Source organism: Bombina bombina, chromosome 11 (assembly GCF_027579735.1).
Source record: "Bombina bombina isolate aBomBom1 chromosome 11, aBomBom1.pri, whole genome shotgun sequence".
Classification (NCBI taxonomy): Eukaryota; Metazoa; Chordata; class Amphibia; order Anura; family Bombinatoridae; genus Bombina; species Bombina bombina.
In genome coordinates, this window is record NC_069509.1 from 38,377,180 (window position 1) to 38,399,762 (window position 22,583).

The window sequence follows — 22,583 nt, forward strand, 5'->3', positions numbered from 1 at the left end:
TAGTTAGCATAATGGGTACTTACAGAAGCCCTCTCTACATCAATCACAGCCATAATGCTTTGGTGAATGCTTCTGCCACCAGTCGTCTCGCAATCTGCTTGCTTATGAATCAATTGATGCAATCAGGAGCAATCTCAATGGGATCCAATATGGCCACTGTACTTCCTGGAAACTCCGCAATATATGCTGGACTTTGTAGTACAGAGCTCAGTTAGGTAGGAGAATCTCTAGTCAGCTCAGCTCTTAGTGTGCGAGTGTCACGTGACAGCTGGCTCCCGCACACTAAGAGCTGTGCGAACAGGAAGGCTATGGGTTGGCCTGTAGGTGGCGCCGCAGTCATGCAGTTTTAAAGTGGAAAGTGCTTTCCACTTTCAGGTTTCAGCCTAATATCATATGCATGATGATAGTTACACTGCACAGTCTCACAGACACAGACAGCACACAGGAAAATAATATATTTATTAATAAATATAATATAAAATAATATAAATAAATAAAAATAAAATTTTTCATAATTTTTTTTCTCATTTTTTTTTTCTTCTGCTCATTTTTTTCCCCTCCTCTGTCCCCTGGGGGTTCACGTGCAATAGTGCACATATGGGGGAGCCTCCACTGTACACAGACACCAGGGTACGTACCTCTCACCTCCTACTAATACACAGACACCAGGGAATGTACCTTTCACCTCCTCCTAATACACAGACACCAGGGCACGTACCTCTCACCTGCTCCTAATACTAAGATACCAGGAAACAGATGATCTCACAGGTAACCCTCACCTTTACATACTTCTGTCTTCCATGCTTCTTCCCTCACCTCTGCCTTTGTAAGTAACTCTATCTCTCATGGCCACACTCACCTTGCAATTTTTTTCCCAAACTGAAGGAGGTATCAACTGGATGGGAAAGTGAGTTTTAATTATACGTTGTGTTGTCATTTCTTCTGCTAGTTCCAAACCTACAAAATAAAGAAAACAAGGAGTTTTTTTTTTACACATCAGAAATGATTAATGACCTTGCAAAAGATGTGAACGCGCACAAAACTGTTTTAAAGGTATTTAATTGGTAATTGATTTATCAAAAAACACATTATATTTTAAACCAGAGACACAACCCTTGCAAAGCCTTTTTAGTGTTTATCTCCCTTGATGTGACTAATTCAGGGATATCTGTAAATAGGTATGTGCATATTTTCATATTCAGCATCTGTCTAGAAAAGGGCTGTGGTCAGATTTCTTAGAGACAAAGTACAACACACACATTTCAGTGCAAATCCAAATATTTATGCGTTTCAGGTTTCTAATAAATCCGGTGCAGAAAATAGCTGGATTTGCTTCGGTAAACGAAAGCCGTAAACAAAAATCAGCTCATATCTAGTAAATGATCTCCAGCACATATAAAGCAGTCACTGTGCAGCATGTTGCATCAGGGTTCTGAATTTCAGTGCCCTTTAGTCTCTCTGGGGTCAAGGAAAAAAACTCCAATTTTTATATATAAACCACAGGAAAGCAGTCAAAATCTACTAATGCCAAACGTTTGTTCTGAATGCACAAAGGTGCATTATAAGCAAAATGTATTTGCTTATAAAAAGTTGAACTATATCTATAGTAAAATAAACATAAGTCCCTGATATAACAGAGTGGATTTATCACTGTCTTGATGGACAAATTTCACAAGCAGTGAAACTGTCCGCCAAAGATTGCAAATTACAGAGAGCATATATTTTTAATATGTTAAAAATCTTCATTACAAACATTTAATATTGTACTCTAGTTAATAATTTTGATGTATCTGACAGATAAATGTCTTCATTCCTTAAATAAGAAATATAATTTACATATTTGTAGAAAGTTGTTAAATGTATTACGGTAGACTGTGTGGGGCCCATTTATAAATATCGCCCTGTGTCTGAAGAAGATTTGTATGAATAACCTTATTGTACCAAACTGTATCAAATTGTAAAATAATGTGTTTTTCAGTGACTATTGCATAATTTGTCAATTTCCTATGTGAAATTTCTCAATTTCTTAAAAAAAGTTGGCACCCCTATTAAATTAGCCATGCACTTTTTATATAGATATTTTTGATGGCAGAGTTTGTATGTCCCAATCGAACATTAAAAAAAAACACATTATATTTCCTAAATTAAACTCTGCAATCAAATAATATATCAGACGTTCAAAATGTGTAGGTGTGCACTTTTTATGTGTGTATAGCAAGTCTAGGGTAAGCTCTATCTCCTGATCAAAAGTTTGCAAGCAAAAACCTGAAAAACCAAGTGGTTTTAGATAATTCCACTAGGGACACAGAAGTACTGGCAAGCATTCTTAAATGATCTCATCCACCTAGAGACCTTTAGATCAATGGGCCCTTAGTGAATGGTCTCTATAAAGAAGGCAAAGGAGGAGCCTACTTCTTGCCCTGCCCTTTCAGTTCCTACATAATATGGAAGAGCTGGTCCCTATTTGTGCCCCAGTAATTCTTGTTTTCCCATGAACAACTCTGTCTGGCCTCCCTCCAGCTCCTTTGGGATAATGCTAAAGGTTGATCCAGTAAACACCTACAGTGCATTGTCGCGTTGAGGTCTGCTTTCTGTCCCTCATGCAGTATTCTCTCTCAGGAGAAATGTCCCTGTTCTTGGGGAGTCGGGACTGAACTGGCCGCCCAATACATGCCCTGAATCCATCCAACTATAACTATAGCACACCCTCAGCCATTGCTATTGTTGCCATATTGCAACTTATCCGAAGACACTTATGAAAAATACATATGTCAGGAACTGTTTAAAGAAATTGTTTGAATAATAATTACAAGACATACATATTTTTCATAAGTGTCCTCCTTTAAAGTAGCAATATGGCAACCTTAGCCCCAGCTCTCTTGTTGTAACTCCAAAATAGCGGTAGCCGCCCTTCGCCTCCATGTCCTACAAACGAGAAATGTTCTTACGTATGACAATGATCTGTTGGCTCTTTTTAAAACTCACACACAAAGACTTCAGGAACAGAAGGGGCAGACAGTTTTACATTCTGGATCTCTGGTAATTAGAGAATGGATTCTACAGAGCTTCAGGTCCCTAAGTAAAATGACACTGCAGGTTATGTGCTAAACAGGATCAGGTCCCTAAATAAAATGACACTTCAGGTTCTGTGCTAATCAGGATCTGGTCCCTAAGTAAAATTACACTGCAGGTTCTGTGCTCAACAGGATCAGGTCCCTAAGTAAAATGACACTCCAGGTTCTGTGCTAAACAGGATCAGGTCCCTAAGTAAAATGACACTACAGGTTCGGTGCTAGGCTGGATCAGATCCCTAAGTAAAATGACACTGCTGGTTCTGTGCTATGCTGGATCAGATCCCTAAGTAAAATGACACTGCTGTTTCTGTGCTATGCTGGATCAGGTCCCTAAGTAAAATGACACTGCAGGTTCTGTGCTATGCTGGATCAGGTCCCTAAGTAAAATGACACTGCAGGTTCTGTGCTATGCTGGATCAGGTCCCTAACTAAAATTACACTGCAGGTTCTGTGCTAGGCTGGATCAGATCCCTAAGTAAAATGACACTGCTGTTTCTGTGCTATGCTGGATCAGGTCCCTAAGTAAAATGATACTGCAGGTTCTGTGCTATGCTGGATCAGGTCCCTAAGTAAAATGACACTGCAGGTTCTGTGCTATGCTGGATCAGGTCCCTAAGTAAAATGACACTGCAGGTTCTGTGTTATGCTGGATCAGGTCCCTAACTAAAATTACACTGCAGGTTCTGTGCTAGGCTGGATCAGATCCCTAAGTAAAATGACACTGCTGGTTCTGTGCTAAACAGGATCAGGTCCCTAAGTAAAATGACACTGCAGGTTCTGTGCTATGCTGGATCAGATCCCTAAGTAAAATGACACTGCTGGTTCTGTGCTATGCTGGATCAGGTCCCTAAGTAAAATGACACTGCAGGTTCTGTGCTATGCTGGATCAGGTCCCTAAGTAAAATGACACTGCAGGTTCTGTGCTATGCTGGATCAGGTCCCTAAGTAAAATGACAAGTTCTGTGCTATGCTGGATCAGATCACTAAGTAAAATTACACTGCAGGTTCTGTGCTTTGCTGGATCAGATCCCTAAGTAAAATGACACTGCAGGTTCTGTGCTATGCTGGATCAGGTGCCTAAGTAAAATGACACTGCCGGTTCTGTGCTATGCTGGATCAGGTCCCTAAGTAAAATGACACTGCCGGTTCTGTGCTATGCTGGATCAGGTCCCTAAGTAAAATGACACTGCAGGTTCTGTGCTAAGCAGGATCAGATCCCTAAGTAAAATGACACTGCAGGTTCTGTGCTATGCTGGATCAGGTCCCTAAGTAAAATGACACTACAGGTTCTGTGCTATGCTAGATCAGATCCCTAAGTAAATTGACACTGCTGGTTCTGTGCTATGCAGGATCAGATCCCTAAGTAAAATGACACTGCAGGTTCTGTGCTATGCTGGATCAGGTCCCTAAGTAAAATGACACTGCTGGTTCTGTGCTATGCTGGATCAGGTCAGTAAGTAAAATGACACTGCTGGTTCTGTGCTATCTGGATCAGGTCCCTAAGTAAAATGACACTGCAGGTTCTGTGCTATGCTGGATCAGGTCCCTAAGTAAAATGACACTGCAGGTTCTGTGCTATGCTGGATCAGGTCCCTAAGTAAAATGACACTGCAGGTTCTGTGCTATGCTGGATCAGGTCCCTAAGTAAAATGACACTGCAGGTTCTGTGCTATGCTGGATCAGGTCCCTAAGTAAAATGGCACTGCAGGTTCTATGCTAGGCTGGATCAGATCCCTAAGTAAAATGACACTGCTGGTTCTGTGCTATGCTGGATCAGATCCCTAAGTAAAATGACACTGCAGGTTCTGTGCTATGCTGGATCAGATCCCTAAGTAAAATGACACTGCAGGTTCTGTGCTAGATCAGATCCCTAAGTAAAATGACACTGCTGGTTCTGTGCTAGGCTGGATCAGGTCCCTAAGTAAAATAACACTGCTGGTTCTGTGCTAGGCTAGATCAGGTCCCTAAGTAAAATGACACTGCAGGTTCTGTGCTATGCTGGATCAGATCCCTAAGTAAAATGACACTGCAGGTTCTGTGCTATGCTGGATCAGGTCCCTAAGTAAAATGACACTGCAGGTTCTGTGCTATGCTGGATCAGGTCCCTAAGTAAAATGACACTGTAGGTTCTGTGCTATGCTGGATCAGGTCCCTAAGTAAAATGACACTGTAGGTTATGTGCTATGCTGGATCAGGTCCCTAAGTAAAATGACACTGTAGGTTATGTGCTATGCTGGATCAGGTCCCTAAGTAAAATGACACTGTAGGTTCTGTGCTATGCTGGATCAGGTCCCTAAGTAAAATGACACTGTAGGTTCTGTGCTATGCTGGATCAGGTCCCTAAGTAAAATGACACTGTAGGTTCTGTGCTATGCTGGATCAGGTCCCTAAGTAAAATGACACTGCTGGTTCTGTGCTATGCTGGATCAGGTCCCTAAGTAAAATGACACTGCTGGTTCTGTGCTATGCTGGATCAGATCCCTAAGTAAAATGACACTGCAGGTTCTGTGCTAGGCTGGATCAGATCCCTAAGTAAAATGACACTGCAGGTTCTGTGCTATGCTGGATCAGGTCCCTAAGTAAAATGGCACTGCAGGTTCTGTGCTAGGCTGGATCAGATCCCTAAGTAAAATGACACTGCTGGTTCTGTGCTATGCTGGATCAGATCCCTAAGTAAAATGACACTGCAGGTTCTGTGCTATGCTGGATCAGATCCCTAAGTAAAATGACACTGCAGGTTCTGTGCTAGGCTGGATCAGATCCCTAAGTAAAATGACACTGCAGGTTATGTGCTAGGCTGGATCAGATCCCTAAGTAAAATGACACTGCAGGTTCTGTGCTAGGCTGGATCAGATCCCTAAGTAAAATGACACTGCTGGTTCTGTGCTAGGCTGGATCAGGTCCCTAAGTAAAATGACACTGCTGGTTCTGTGCTAGGCTGGATCAGGTCCCTAAGTAAAATGACACTGCAGGTTCTGTGCTAGGCTGGATCAGATCCCTAAGTAAAATGACACTGCAGGTTCTGTGCTAGGCTGGATCAGATCCCTAAGTAAAATGACACTGCAGGTTCTGTGCTATGCTGGATCAGATCCCTAAGTAAAATGACACTGCAGGTTCTGTGCTAGGCTGGATCAGATCCCTAAGTAAAATGACACTGCAGGTTCTGTGCTAGGCTGGATCAGATCCCTAAGTAAAATGACACTGCAGGTTCTGTGCTATGCTGGATCAGGTCCCTAAGTAAAATGACACTGCAGGTTCTGTGCTATGCTGGATCAGGTCCCTAAGTAAAATGACACTGTAGGTTCTGTGCTATGCTGGATCAGGTCCCTAAGTAAAATGACACTGCAGGTTCTGTGCTATGCTGGATCAGGTCCCTAAGTAAAATGACACTGCTGGTTCTCTGCTATGCTGGATCAGGTCCCTAAGTAAAATGACTCTGTAGGTTCTGTGCTATGCTGGATCAGGTCCCTAAGTAAAATGACACTGTAGGTTCTGTGCTATGCTGGATCAGGTCCCTAAGTAAAATGACACTGTAGGTTCTGTGCTATGCTGGATCAGGTCCCTAAGTAAAATGACACTGTAGGTTCTGTGCTATGCTGGATCAGGTCCCTAAGTAAAATGACACTGCAGGTTCTGTGCTATGCTGGATCAGGTCCCTAAGTAAAATGACACTGCTGGTTCTGTGCTATGCTGGATCAGGTCCCTAAGTAAAATTACACTGCAGGTTCTGTGCTATGCTGGATCAGGTCCCTAAGTAAAATAACACTGCTGGTTCTGTGCTATGCTGGATCAGGTCCCTAAGTAAAATGACACTGCTGGTTCTGTGCTATGCTGGATCAGATCCCTAAGTAAAATGACCCTGCTGGTTCTGTTCTATGCTGGATCAGGTCCCTAAGTAAAATGACACTGCAGGTTCTGTGCTATGCTGGATCAGGTCCCTAAGTAAAATGACCCTGCTTGTTCTGTGCTATGCTGGATCAGGTCCCTAAGTAAAATGACACTGTAGGTTCTGTGCTAGGCTGGATCAGATCCCTAAGTAAAATGACACTGCTGGTTCTGTGTTATGCTGGATCAGGTCCCTAAGTAAAATGGCAATGCAGGTTCTGTGCTATGCTGGATCAGGTCCCTAAGTAAAATGACACTGTAGGTTCTGTGCTAGGCTGGATCAGATCCCTAAGTAAAATGACACTGCTGGTTCTGTGTTATGCTGGATCAGGTCCCTAAGTAAAATGGCACTGCAGGTTCTGTGCTATGCTGGATCAGATCCCTAAGTAAAATGACACTGCTGGTTCTGTGCTATGCTGGATCAGGTCCCTAGGTAAAATGACACTGCAGGTTCTGTGCTATGCTGGATCAGGTCCCTAGGTAAAATGACACTGCAGGTTCTGTGCTATGCTGGATCAGGTCCCTAAGTAAAATGACACTGCAGTACTGTTCTAGGCTGGATTGCTGCTATCATTTTAAACACCCATTAAAGGGACATGAACCCAAAAAAATGTATTTCATGATTAAGGTAGAACATACAATTTCCAGTTTACTTTTATTATTAAATGTGTTTCATTCTCTTGGTGTCTTTTGCTGAAGGAACAGCAATGCACTACTTGTTTTTAACTGAACACATGGGTGAGCCAATGGCAATCGGTATATATGTATGCAGCCACCATTCAGCAGCTCCTGAGATTTCCTAGATAAACCTTCCAGCAAAGGATGAGAAGAGAAGGAAGCAAATGAAATAATATAAGTACATTGGAAAGTTGTTTAAAATGCTATGCTCTGTCTAAACCATGAAGTCTAATTATGACTTTACTGTCCCTTTAATGTTATATTGTCTGGGCGTGTCGATCCCTGAGTCAGCAGCTTTCTCTGTAATGTGTCCCCTTTATCCGCTTGTGCTACACATGGAACAGGAGGAGGAGGAGGAAGGGCAGGCAGAGTTCACTTCTGAGAGAAGAAACAACATCACTGAGGAAGGATCTGTCCCCCCAGTTTCTCTTCCTCCAGGCTGCAGATCACTGCGCTTTTTTATTTTTCAGCCTAGGAGAACAGAGGAACGTCTGGGCTGTGCAAAATGGGTTTTATAGCCGTGTGAAGGGCTCAAAACCCAGTTCCTAAGAAGCCAGAGGGACCCGGGCGTGTGGGTCTCTTGAGCCCAGTAATATATTTTATGATTCAATTCTTTTAGTTGGGGAAGTTTTTTTTTTTTTTATATTGGTGGTAAATGCTAATGGGGTTTTCTCTGTTTGCTTTGGGGTTAGCTGCCAGCTTACTATGCAAGGGTAATGTGTACCCAAGCTGATAGATATATACAGATATATAGATAGATACAGTAGACTCTCAGTTATCCGGAACTCAAGCAACCGGCACTCTCAAGCAACCGGAAAAAAAGGAAGCATTTTAGAACATAAATGTGCTCTATAACAAGCAAACAGTCCGGATCTTGTATATAGACCAATAGACAGGCACAGTAATTGATGTCTGAGGACTCTTTTCTGCTTCACTAACCCTTGTATGTATTTAAAAATTAATAATTTATAGTAAAATCTGGGTTATAAAACTAGTTAGGCCTATTTTTAATAGTAACTCTCAAGCAACCAGAAATACACTTATCCAGAATCTACCAATCCCCATGGGTGCCGGTTAATTGAGAGTTTACTGTAGATAGATAGATGGATAAATACAGATATATAGAGACATAGATAGATAGATAAAGATATATAGATATATATAGATAGATAGACAGACAGATACAGATATAAAGATATATACATATAGATAGATAGATAGATAGATAGATAGACAGACATATACAGATATATAGATAGATACATATAGATAGCTAGTTAGATAGACAGACAGATACAGATATATAGATAGATACATATAGATAGATAGATAGATAGATAGACAGACAGGCAGATACAGATATATAGATAGCATATAGATAGATAGATAGATAGATAGATAGATAGATAGATAGATAGACAGACAGATACAGATATATAGATATATAGATATATAGATACAGATAGATAGATAGTTAGATAGATAGACAGGCAGATACAGATATATAGATAGATACATATAGATAGATAGATAGATAGATACAGATATATAGATAGATACATATAGATAGCTAGTTAGATAGACAGATAGATACAGATATATAGATAGATACATATAGATAGATAGTTAGTTAGACAGACAGATACAGATATACAGTGGGGCAAAAAAGTATTTGGTCAGCCACCAATTGTGCAAGTTCTCCCACTTAAGAAGATGAGAGAGGCCTGTAACTTTCATCATATGTATACCTCAACTATGAGAGACAAAATGTGGAAACAAATCCAGACAATCACATTGTCTGATTTGGAAAGAATTTATTTGCATATTATGGGGGAAAATAAGTATTTGGTCAATATCAAAAGTTCATCTCAATACTTTGTTATATATCCTTTGTTGGCAATGACAGAGGTCAAACGTTTTCTGTAAGTCTTCACAAGGTTGTCACACACTGTTGCTGGTATGTTGGCCCATTCCTGCATGCAGAGCTCCTCTAGAGCAGTGATGTTTTGGGGCTGTCGCTGGGCAACACGGACTTTCAACTCCCTCCAAAGGTTTTCTATGGGGTTGAGATCTGGAGACTGGCTAGGCCACTCCAGGACCTTGAAATGCTTCTTACGAAGCCACTCCTTCGTTGCCCGGGCGGTGTGTTTGGGATCATTGTCATGCTGAAAGACCCAGCCACGTTTCATCTTCAATGCCTTCGCTGATGGAAGGAGGTTTGCACTCAAAATCTCATGATACATGGCCCCATTCATTCTTTCATGTACACGGATCAGTCGTCCTGTTCCCTTTGCAGAGAAACAGCCCCAAAGCATGATGTTGCCACCCCCATGCTTCACAGTAGGTATGGTGTTCTCTCTCCTCCAAACACGACAAGTTGTGTTTCTACCAAACAGTCCTACTTTGGTGTCATCTGATCATATGACATTCTCCCAATCCGCTTCTGGATCATCCAAATGCTCTCTAGCATACTTCAGACGGGCCTGGACATGTAGTGGCTTAAGCAGGGGGACACGTCTGGCACTGCAGGATCTGAGTCCCTGGCAGCGTAGTGTGTTACTGATGGTAGTCTTTGTTATGTTGGTCCCAGCTCTCTGCAGGTCATGTACTAGGTCCCCCCGTGTGGTTCTGGGATGTTTGCTCACTGTTCTTGTTATCATTTTGACCCCATGGGGTAAGATCTTGCGTGGAGCCCCAGATCGAGGGAGATTATCAGTGGTCTTGTATATCTTCTATTTTCTAATTATTGCTCCCACAGTTTATTTTTTCACACTAAGCTGCTTGCCTATTGCAGATTCAGTCTTCCCAGCCTGGTGCAGGTCTACAATTTTGTTTCTGGTGTCCTTTCGACAGCTCTTTGGTCTTCACCATAGTGGAGTTTGGAGTGTGACTGTTTGAGGTTGTGGACAGGTGTCTTTTATACTGATAACAAGTTCAAACAGGTGCCATTAATACAGGTAATGAGTGGAGGACAGAGGAGCCTCTAAAAGAAGAAGATACAGGTCTGTGAGAGCCAGAAATCTTGCTTGTTTGTAGGTGACCAAATACTTATTTTCCACCATAATTTGCAAATAAATTCTTTCCAAATCAGACAATGCGATTGTCTGGATTTGTTTCCACATTTTGTCTCTCATAGTTGAGGTATACCTATGATGAAAATTACAGGCCTCTCTCATCTTCTTAAGTGGGAGAACTTGCACAATTGGTGGCTGACTAAATACTTTTTTGCCCCACTGTATAGATAGATACATATAGATAGATAGTTAGTTAGATAGCCAGACAGATAGATAGATAGACAGATACAGATATATAGATAGATACATATAGATAACTAGTTAGATAGATAGATAGACAGACAGACAGACAGACAGGCAGATACAGATATATAGATAGATACATATAGATAAATAGTTAGATAGATAGACAGACAGATACAGATATATAGATAGATACATATAGATAGATAGTTAGATAGACAGACAGTTAGATAGATAGATAGATAGATAGATAGATAGATAGATACAGAACAACTTTCTAATTTACTTCTATTATCTAATTTGCTTTGTTCTCTTGGTATCAGGAGCTGGGTACTAGCTGCTGATTGGTGGTTGCCTGTTGCCATTGATTTACTGGTGTCTTCAGCTAGCTCCCAGTAGTGCATTGCTGCTCCTTTAATAAAATATACCAAGTAAATGAAGCAAAATGGAATAAGAATGTTGTCTAAAATTGTATGTTCTGTCTTAAAGGGACCATCTACTCCAGAATTTTTATTCTTTAAAAAGATAGATAATCCCTTTATTACCAATTCCCCTGTTTTGCATAACCAACACAGTTATATAAATACACTTCTTACCTCTGTAATTACCTTGTATCTAAGCCTCTGCAGACTGAAACCTTATCTCAGTTCTTTTGACAGACTTACATTTTAGCAAATCAGCGCTGACTCCTAGGTAACTCCACGGGCGTGAGCACAATGTTATCTATATGTCACGCATGAACTAGCGATGTCTAGCTGTGAAAACTGTCCAAATGCACTGAGAAAGAGGCGGCCTTCAAGGTCTTAGAAATTAGCATATGAGCCTACCTAGGTTTAGCTTTTAATTAAGAATACCAAGAGAACAAAGCAAATGTGATGAGAAAAGTAAATGGTAAAGTTGTATAAAATCACATGCCCTATCTGAATCATTAAAGTTTAATTTTGACTAGACTGTCCCTTTAATCATTAAAGAAAAATATTAGGCTTGATGCCCCTTTAAGATTTTTTTGTAGATCAGAATCTTTGTGTTGGGCGCAGAGCTGACTTCTAACATGACAAAAGGTTTGTTGGTTACGCAGCGCATGAAGTACGATTACATAACCTACTATTACACGAGCCACTGAGCAACAAGCAGACGATTCGCCTGAGCACCTCGCCACAATACAATTGTCTGCTGCTACATTCATCTAACTCAGAATTCCACTCTAGATCCCAGGAACCAGACAACATTAGGAATGCAGTCTGGTTTAATAACCACCAAAATAATGTTTATTTAAAGGGATATTAAAGGGACATAACACCCATATGCTAAATCACTTGAAACTGATGCAGTATAACTGTAAAAAGCTGACAGGAAAATATCACCTGAGCATCTCTATGTAAAAAAGGAAGATATTTTACCTCACAATCTCCTCAGCTCACCAGAGTAAGTTCTGTGTAAAAAGTTATACTCAGCTGCTCCCAGCTGCAGGTAAAAAAAAATAAAAAAATGAAGAAATGAACAGCAGCCAATCAGCATCAGTAGTGCTGAGGTCATGAACTCTTTTACTGTGATCTCATGAGATTTCACTTAACTCTCATGAGATTTCATAGTAAGCTGAATAGGAAATAATATGAGAGTGCACAAGGCTCATCCCCTAAGCTGTCCTAGGACAGACATACAGATATGCTGCTTATTAATCCTTTACAATGGGAGGTGGCTACTGAGAAACTTTTGAGGTAAAATATCTTCCTTTTTTATATAGAGTTGTTCAGGAGATATTTTCTAGTCAGCTTTTTACAGCTATACTGCATCACTTTCAAGTGTTTAAACATTTGGGTATTATGGCCCTTTAAAGTATTTTTATGTATTCATAGGTTTTAAATAATTTAACAAATTTACGTTACGTTTTTGTAAATTTGTAAAAGTTCAGGGAAGAACCACTTCAAAAGCCTGGTGGGAATCCTGTTGCTGGGGCCAGTTAAAGACACATGTAAATGAGCTTGTGCTCTGATCTAAGCAATCACAGTGTAGCATGTTGTTGAGTAATACAGATTCCCCCATAATTAAGTATGACTGAGAAAATTCAGCTTCTCTCTGTGTGTGTGTGTGTGTGTGGAGGGGGGGTGGCTTAACAAACACACGGCTAGATTATGAGTTTTGCGTTATAGTTAAAAAGCAGCGTTATCAGGTTATAACGCTGCTTTTTCACTACCGCTGGTATTACGAGTCTTGCAGGTTCAGGGGCACCGCACACTTTTTTGGCCTTACCGCAAATCAACTTACACAAATTGCGTATAGTCTATTTTCAATGGGAGGCCAAAAAGTGAGCGGTACAGCCTTTATTTATAAAAGTGTAAAAACAAATGCTCTAGTGTGTCAGAGCAGTCTATTATTGCACTATTGCTTGCATATAACTATGTGTTTAACTCTGGTCAAGCACATAGTTAAATTCCACACCAGAGCAGCAATGCACAACGGAAGAGCTAACTGAACACATATTATGAGCCAATGACAAGAGGCATATGTGTGTAGCCACCAATCGCCAGCTGCGCCTGATCCTACCTAGTTCTGCTTTTCAACAAAGGATACCAAGAGAATTAAGTATATTTGATAAAAGAAGTACATTAAAAATTGTGTTAAAATTCCACACTCACACTTATAAAAGCTTAAAGGGACACTGAACCCATTTTTTTTCTTTCATGATTCAGATAGAGCATGCAATTTTAAGCAACTTTCTAATTTACTCCTATTATCAATTTTTTTCGTTCTCTTGCTATCTTTATTTGAAAAAGAAGGCATCTAAGCTCTTTTTTTTGGTTCAGGATAGAACTTTTTTATTGGTGGATGAATTTATCCTCCAATTAGCAAGAACAACCCAAGTTGTTCACCAAAAATGGGCCGGCATCTAAACTTACATTCTTGCATTTCAAATAAAGATACCAAGAAAATGAAGAAAATTTGATAATAGGAGTAAATTAGAAAGTTGCTTAAAATTGCTACTCTATCTGAATCACGAAAGAAAAAAATTGGGTTCAGTGTCCCTTTAAAGGGACATTGAGCTGCCGAGTACAACTACAATAGAATGGTTACTACTCACTATGCTATTGATTTTCCTCCTGTGCCAGCTGTCTTCAAAGTTGTTCTCTAATTTTAACCCTTACAAGTATTAGTTAGTGCAGCTCTGCATCTCCACACTGGGTGCTGCCATCTTGGAGCTTATATTTGTTGTGTAACTTTTAAACTGTGCAAAAAACCTGCACAAATGTAACACTAACTGCTCTGTATTATGTGAGATAAACTGAAGTGACAGGTACAGCTGTCAGAAAGCAGATCTGTGAAAGAGCTCTGCTCCTGTCACATGATGCAACAATACGGGAGCTACAAGATGGCGGGGCCCAGTATAAAATGCAGAGCTTTACTAACTGGATTCTGTAATGAGGTAAAATAAGAGGCTTTAGAGACCGGTGCAGGTACAGGAGGAAATGTAATTGTACAGTGAGTAGTAACCTGCTATTTTAGTTGTACCCAGCTGTTTAATGTCCCTTTAAATTTGATTTGTATGCAGGGCCGCACTGAGACCAAACAGGGCCCCGGGTAAAAATTAGGGAAGGGCCCCCACTGTCTCATACAGACCCAAATTTATGCAAATGAACATGGTAGCCTCTCTGCCCTGTCCCCATCAGGCCCCCCAACCTCCAGGGCAAGGACCCCCAATGTCAAGGACCAGAGGCAGGGCCCCCAACATCCAGGGCCATACCCCACACTCCATGACCCTAACAGTGATAGAGCCCCGACAGTACCCCCCACACACTTTAGAGACCCCGAGCAACAAACCCCACATCCAGGCACTAACCCACACTTAACTGCTTAGTTACTGATAGGGCAGCAGTAAGCCCCAGCTTAAGCAGCACACCAGGAGCCATGGTGATGCAATTTGTGGGCCCCTGGCCCGCCCCCCTACATGCTGGGCCCTTGGTCCAGGTCCTATTAGCCCGGCTGATTAGTCCGCCCCTGCTTGTATGTCCCTTTAATTCATAATTTAGGGCTAAATTACAAGTGGTGCGCTATTTAGAGCTGCCGCTTGAGTGTTAACACCACTAGAAGTAAGCTTTTGAGTGTGCTGATTAGCGCGTGTATTACAAGTTGAAAGCTATTTTTTTGTACATGAGTGAAATCCAACGTGCACTAACTTGAGGAGTTTGGATACCGTGCTAACTTCTTCTCCACATAGACTTTAATGAAGATAGAACACTTATCCATCGTGCACTAACCCAACCGCGTTTAACCAAGTGCACTAAACCTGACAAGAAGAAAATGTTCTATTTATTTTTACATATATATTTCTATATGTATCTGATGATTTTTTTGTAAAATATATACAGTATATACATAAATATATGAATATACATGGGTATAGGTCAGTGGCATATTTAGGTTTTGTGCTGAGAGGGTGTGACGGAACATTGCGAGACTTCCGGTGGGGGAGGAGACATGCAACTTACCTGCATGCCGGTGCTGTGAGAGGACGCCGCTCCATCAGCTCCCCGCTCTCTGCCACTTACCTTGGAAGCCTTCCGAGGGATCGAGTGTGGTGCTCAGCTGGGCTTCGTCCCGCACGAGAGATTGAAGTCTCAAGACCAGTTTTGGATTGCAGCTGTTCGTCAGCTGCTCTGTTTTTCCTCTGTGTTCCTGTGGGTTAAAAGAAAAAGAATACCTCCTCAAGTCTATATGGCAAAGGGCAATTCGTGGTGTGAAGAAGAAAAACCACAAAGACAGTAAGACCCTGACAGATGTAAAACCCTGTCTGGCGGGCTCGCTATCTCACCTGGCATTGGCAAGTATCTTGGAGATAGTTAACTGCAATAGAGACCGGGAGTCAGATCCGGACCTTCTGCCTTCTATTCAGATGCTCCCTGGTGAGCAGTGAAATTAACCCGGCTCCTCTCCGGATATACAAACTCGCTGTGGAGGTACATCGCTGAAGAGACTTCCCGGTCGCACTGAGCCCAGTACCCAGAGGGAGCTGCACGCTTCATGCTCGGATGCCGGTGATGGTGCCGTTCTATGCTACATCCGCTGACGCTCCCTGGTGAGCGGTGGAAGCGAGGCTAAATCGACCCTACCTACTAGGAAGCCTGGAGACTTCGGCAAGGTAGTAGAAACAGACGCCCATCAGGCGTGTGGAGAGTGGGACCTGCTCTTAAGGTACTTTTTTTCTCATTTAAAGCCGTGTGCAGGAAAAATCAGCAGTGGCAGTTCTGAGCGTCAGGTGGCTCTAACATCTTTGACTCTATAGCCGCAAGAAGGGGCTAAAGTACAGCAAAGAGAGACTCAGCTCATTATCGGAAGGTTGTTTTGAGAGAAAGTTGTCTTAAGCACTGCCGTTTTGCCCCATAATATCGTCTCTCAGAGCTACAGTGCTGTTAAGAAGGCAGCGACAGTTTCTCCTCCATACAGGATTAATATATTATCTCTTTGTTTTGTATGGTAATACTGTGACCAGCTGACGATTTGCAACAAGATTCCCTCTCTTGCCTTGTTCTGACTGGGTACTAGCTACTCTAAAAAATAATCTGTAGCAAATTTTGTCTGCCTATTCTAAAGTTAGATTTATTGGTAACAAATCACACGGCTAGCAAGGAGAATCTGTAAAAGCGAGGGAGGTCAAAGAAGATACATTTGGAGTTATAAATCCTAGCAAATGTCTTCTTTGTTTTTTTTTATTTTATTTTATGTAAAAAATTGGTGTTTTTGTATCAGCCAAAACAGTTAAATACACAGCATTGTATATCCGTATCATTGCATGAAGGAATGTTACTCTCACTAATTTAGTATAACTTGACTGTCAATTGTGTTATCTTCGGCTGTATCCCCCCCCAGTTTGTTCTTATTCTGATTTGCTAGGCCTCTAGATTAAAAATACACTACAGGGTTGTGTACATTGCTATAGAGCTAGAAGTAAATAGTCCCTTTGTTGTGTTATTCATAGTGCTGACTTAGATATGTGCATATGGAAAGGGTGACATAATATAAAAACTGTTTTGAATTATTGTCCATATAATACCCGACTAGCAAAAGGTTTAGTGGCAACAAATTAGGCTATAGGGGGAATTACTTTATTATTTTTTTTATTACTCATTTTTTCTCAGTACTGAACACCTCTTTTTGGGGTTATCTATCTCATGTGTTATAGATCTGACTAATAAGAACAGATCAGCCCTTCTCTAGTTGAAGTGCATAAATTGAATTATTCTAGGGTGTGATTGCTTCTCACGTTACAAGTGGTAATCGGTTAATTTTTTATTTTTATTTATCTTCATTCTCTGGCGGGGCTTTTTTGTTTTCTTAACAAGCATATATTTGAGAGCACGGACACAAATATCGTAAGGTTGGATATTCCTCTATTTTTTCTGGTTTAATTCACCTGATCTTAAGGTTCACACTTGAGCACTTCACTACGTCTCACTTCCCTTAGTTATCCCTTTTTTTTTTTTTTTTTTTTTTTTCCTTCTTCACTCTTACGTCAGGAAGACGTATCGTAATCGAATCTATACACTCTTATTCACTAGGTGGGGTTGTGTTGGTTAGTTTTTTTACTGCACTTTTTGTTTGTAGTGTTTTCTCTCCCGCACTTGTGGTTCACTGGTAATTCTATTTTCTAATATATGGATAAATTTTTATCACAGGGGAAATCCTCTTCTCCCAGAATGCCGAGTAAAATCAAAGATAAAAAAGCCAAGGCTCTTGAATCTAGTACTGACAGTATATTAGATCCAGTGTCCGCTCCTGTGGATACTCAGGCCTTGATCACTCAACTTTCTGACTTATTCTCACCTCAATTTGATCTGATTAAAAAAGAGTTGGGCGTAATTTCCTCTGAGATCTCCACATTATCGGCAGAAGTAAGACAATTCTCCAGTAGAATGTCAGAAGCAGAGAGCAGAATCTCTGATCTGGAGGATCAGGTCAACACCCAAGATAGCATAATCACTCAGCAGGGCTCTAAAATTTGTTGCAGTTCACTTCCACGATATTACCTCAGAGACTGGGAGTTCCACAGGCTAGGTTACCCATCCCGATTGAAAGAGCCCATAGAATTGGTCCTAAAAAAACTACTGAGACAGTTCAAGGAAGGAGTAGAATGGCTATCTGCAAGGTACTGAATTTTCAGGATAAAATAGAAATAATGAGATTGTTTAAAATATTGAAGGATCCCCTTATTTTTGGTAATAGTAAAGTCTTATTATTTCAGGATTTTTCAATTGAAACCTCGCAGAGAAGGCGGACGATGGCTCCCCTTTGTACCCAAATTATTAATAAAGGTATTCAGGCGCGAATGATCTATCCTGCCAAAATAATTGTTGAGTACAGAGGATCTCGTCTGACCTTCTCGGAGGTTGGGGAAATAAAAGATTTCCTTAAGGACAAATGAGATTGATAGCAGTCACCCGTTGTATGGTTAAAATTTTGTGCAGGGTACAGCTCTTTATTTTGTTATCTTTAGTACTTTTTGTTAGATTCTGGAGGTATTTTTTGAAATGGAATTCTGACATTGTTAAAATTGATATATGGAATATTATAAGTAAAAAACTTTACCGTATACCATATAAAGGCAAGGAACCCTTGCGGTTTTTTAGTTTAATTTATTTGTTTTCAATATCCTTTTTAGTTCCTTTTTTTTTTTTTTTTTTTTTTTCTCTCTCTTTCTCCCCTCCCCTTCTCCTCCTCCACACAGATCCTGTGTAATAAATAGCCTATAGTAACCATGGTCTTAAAGTTAACCTCTTGGAATGTGGGAGGAATTTCCTCCCCCCTTAAACGTAAACTAATTATAAAAATTCTAGCAAAGAAGAGTCCAGATATTGCCTTCCTCCAGGAAACCCATTTGAATGAACAGGAAGCTAAGAAGCTTAGGATTAAATGGGTTGGAGAGGTGATAACTTCCGCGGCTAAGGGAAGAAAATGTGGGGTTGCTATTCTAATCAATAAGACCCTTGATTATAAGGTTATGCAGGCCGAGATAGACCCAGAAGCCAGATTTATCATTTTACACATATACATAAATAATATAAAATTTATCTTCTGTAACTTATATGGCCCTAAAAAATTTAATTTAGAATTTTGGGACAAAATTAAAATCAAATTACTCCCATATGCTAATGAAAATCTAATAATTGCTGGGGACTTTAATATGACCCTTTATCCAGAACTGGATAGGCTTTCCTCTAGAAACCTAGCAGAGAATAAGAGAAGTTCAAAATATTTTCAGAAATTTTGTCAGAAGCTTCAGGTACATGATGTGTGGCGTGGGTTGAACCCGGATGTACAAAATTATACTTGCGAATCAAAAGCGCACAGAACGTTTTCACGTATAGACTTGTTTCTGATCTCAGTCCCGTTATTAAGGGGCAAATCGGAAGCTGAAATCGGAGAGATCCTGATCTCTGATCATGCCATAATTTCGGTTACGCTGAGACCTCAGGATAGACCTAGTCGGAAGACTAATAGATTCTTTTATCCCAAGTTTCTATCCAATAACCCTAGATTTTTGTCTTGGCTAAAAGAAAAATGGAATGAATATGCCAGGCTCAATTCGACATACCTTCATAAAATTCAAACCTTTTGGGAAACCGGCAAAGCTGTATTACGGGGGGAAATAAAGGGATTTCTTTATACTAGGAATAAGAAAATCTGTGCCAGAGATGTCCAATTGACCAATCAGGTAAGAAATGCCTTCAGGCATTATTGTTGTGTCCGTTCCAGGGCTAACTGGAATACGTATGTTAGTGCTAAGACAGAAAGGGATGTCGTGTTATTACGTAAACATCAGGAAGAAGAGCTAAAAACTAATTTACGGTTCAAGGGCATCTATGGTAGTTCAGTTAAAAGCCTTGCGAGATGGGTCAAAGCTAAGAAAAACAAAAATTTTATCCCGGTAATACGGTATTTAGATAGATCTACTTCTGATACGGAAGAAATCGCAGGAATCTTTTTTGATTTTTATAAACGATTATATGCGGAAGGCGACTTTAATCAAGATAATGAAATAAAATTCTGGTCCATGACTTCGGTACCCAAAATTCAAGTAGAAGATCTGGAAATGTTAAATGCTCCTATTTCAGCCGAGGAAATCAGTAGTGCGATTTCACGGGCTAAAATGAATAAGGCAGCTGGTCCGGACGGACTTCCTATAGAATTTTATAAAAGTCTATCTGATCTGTTTATTCCTATTTTAGAAAAGCTTTATAACAGCTATTATATATCAGGGAACTTACCGTCTACTATATTTTCGGCTGCCAATATTTCCTTAATTCTAAAAAAAGGCAAAAATCCAGAGGATCCGGCCTCATATAGGCCTATTTCAGTGCTTAACGCTGATTATAAAATTCTTGCATCCATTCTATCACATAGGTTGGTTATAGCTATGGAGAAACTAATACATATGGACCAGGTGGGCTTTATGCCATCCCGGTGCTCGTCGAAGCATATAAGGAAACTAACAACTTTAGTCGATTTTATTTGGAATTCAGATCAGTGTAGGGATAGGATGGATCTAAAAAACATAGCGGTTCTCACTTTAGATGCAGTCAAGGCCTTCGACTGCATCTCGTGGAAACATATGTTCTCATCTCTCCATGAATTTGGCTTTTCCGGTAATTTTCTCAATTTTATTCAGAGGATATATCAAAAGCCGATCTCATATTTGCTAGTCAATGGTATGATCTCTTCTGAGATTGTTTTGCAGAGAGGAACAAGACAGGGTTGTCCGCTTTCGCCCCTGCTCTTCAATATTGTTTTGGAACCCCTGGCTATTAAACTTCGTGAAGTTCTCCCTGGGATTCCTTTAGGAGGCCAGAAGTTGAAATTACTTCTTTATGCGGATGATATCTTACTCTTTCTGTATAAGCCGAAAGATTCTATTCCGAAGGTGATCAATGCAATAAATCAATTTAGTACATATGCAGGATACAAGATCAATATGGAGAAGAGTGAACTGATGTGGCTGGGGGTGCAGTGTATCAAACAACCTGATACTATTTTTCATAAGGTAGATGCTATTCGTTATCTTGGCCTAGAGATAAATAGGAACCCGAAACTATGGTATCAGGCCAATTTTGGCTGGCTTTTCCAGAAAATCCAAGAGGATCTTAAGAATTGGGCAGCATTTCCTCTATCTCTGACAGCTTCAGTTACACTGATCAAAACAATAATCTTCCCGAAAATTCTTTACTATCTGCAAAATTTACCACTTCTGATCCTAAACAAGGATTTGAAGAAATTGGCTTCCGGATTTTCAAAATTTTTATGGAAATCTAAAAAGCCTCGTCTTTCTCTTAACAGGCTTGCACAAAAATATACGAATGCAGGATTGGCGCTGCCCAACATCAGACTATATAATTATGCCACATTGGGAAAGATTGCCTTTGATTGGATCTCCAGGGCTGAGTTGGTTACTACTAATGATATTGAATCTTATTTTGTTGCACCCTGGTCTCTGAAAGCCCTTATTCACTGTGCTCCGCAGACTCTCCCGTTAGAGGTTTCTTCCTTGATCTCTTTTAGGAATGTAATTACAGCCTGGTTTAGGCTATGTAAGTTGCTTGGAATTGACTCATCCTTCTCCGAATTTTTACCCATTAGGGGGAATCCTCAGTTCCCGCCTGGCGTGGACCAGAAATGTTTCCTCGAGTGGCAGGCGAAAGGGTTAGAATATGTACACCAATTAGTTGATGTCGATTTACAGATGCTTCCTTGGGAAACAATTAGACAACAGTTCTCTCTTTCTAGGCTGCATCGGTTTGCGTACTTCCAGGCTCGACATTTTGTAAATGCTCAGAAATGGCAGGCAGACCGAAGAAGTGAGTGGTCTGAGATCATGACTTGTATCAGAAAATTTATTCTTGGGGATGCATCAATCTCGCTAATTTATGACATCATGCTGACTAAACAAGGGATGCTGGAGGAAGATAAATTGGTCAATTTTTGGCTTCCACATATCAGCTCTATAGATTTTGAGAAGTTAAGTAGTAGTCTTGTAAGAGTGGCGAAACTCCCGTTGCCTACTAGCTGGAAAGAATCCCATTTAAAATTACTAAATAATGTTTATTTCTCTCCGGCCTCTATGGCCAAATATTTCCCTAACAAAAATTTCCAATGTGAACACTGCGCGTACATCCGGGCGGATCTGTACCACATGTTATGGACTTGTCCCAAGATATCTCAATTATGGATGAAGATTCAGTTCTGGTATAATAGGGTCTTCTCAGGTGCTATTTTCTTCTCATTTGAAGATATAGTCTTGCTCCTCCCGGAAAGAAAAGGAGGAGAAAGGAGGCGTATTCTGAACACAATTATACTAACAGTGAGGTTCAATATTTTTAAAAAATGGATAATGAAGAGTCCTCCTAGTCTTACACAAGTCTTGAGGGACATCCAAGCCCAGATTGTCTTTGAATCCTTTCATTTACTGTTTGCATCTGAGAGAAAAATTAAAGAGTTTCTGGTGGGCTGGGCCCCGGTTATTAAGACATATCCTAGTGACGTTCAGAGACAGATACTGAGACCCTTCTTGGCTTCAATAAGCTTTGCAGAACTGGTTTTAGATGGGGTATTTCCAGATTCCTGGATTAGAAATAGGGTGGTGGTAGAATAATTCTATTCGAGACTCGACACTTATGGTGCGGGGTAGTTCGCCTGGATTTTTGGC

The 22,583-nt window shown here is 40.5% G+C and overlaps 1 protein-coding gene across 4 annotated transcripts in view; it reads right to left on the reverse strand.

The window, feature by feature from the left end:
• LOC128642255 (sulfotransferase 1C2) overlaps window positions 1-22,583 on the reverse strand; it is a 62,772-nt gene that overhangs the window by 30,181 nt on the left and 10,008 nt on the right. For all 4 annotated transcript variants that reach the window (XM_053694959.1, XM_053694961.1, XM_053694958.1 and 1 more), the window contains one exon: window positions 860-957. In XM_053694959.1, coding sequence (XP_053550934.1) covers window positions 860-957 — 98 coding nt within the window. The remainder of the gene's footprint in view (window positions 1-859; window positions 958-22,583) is intronic.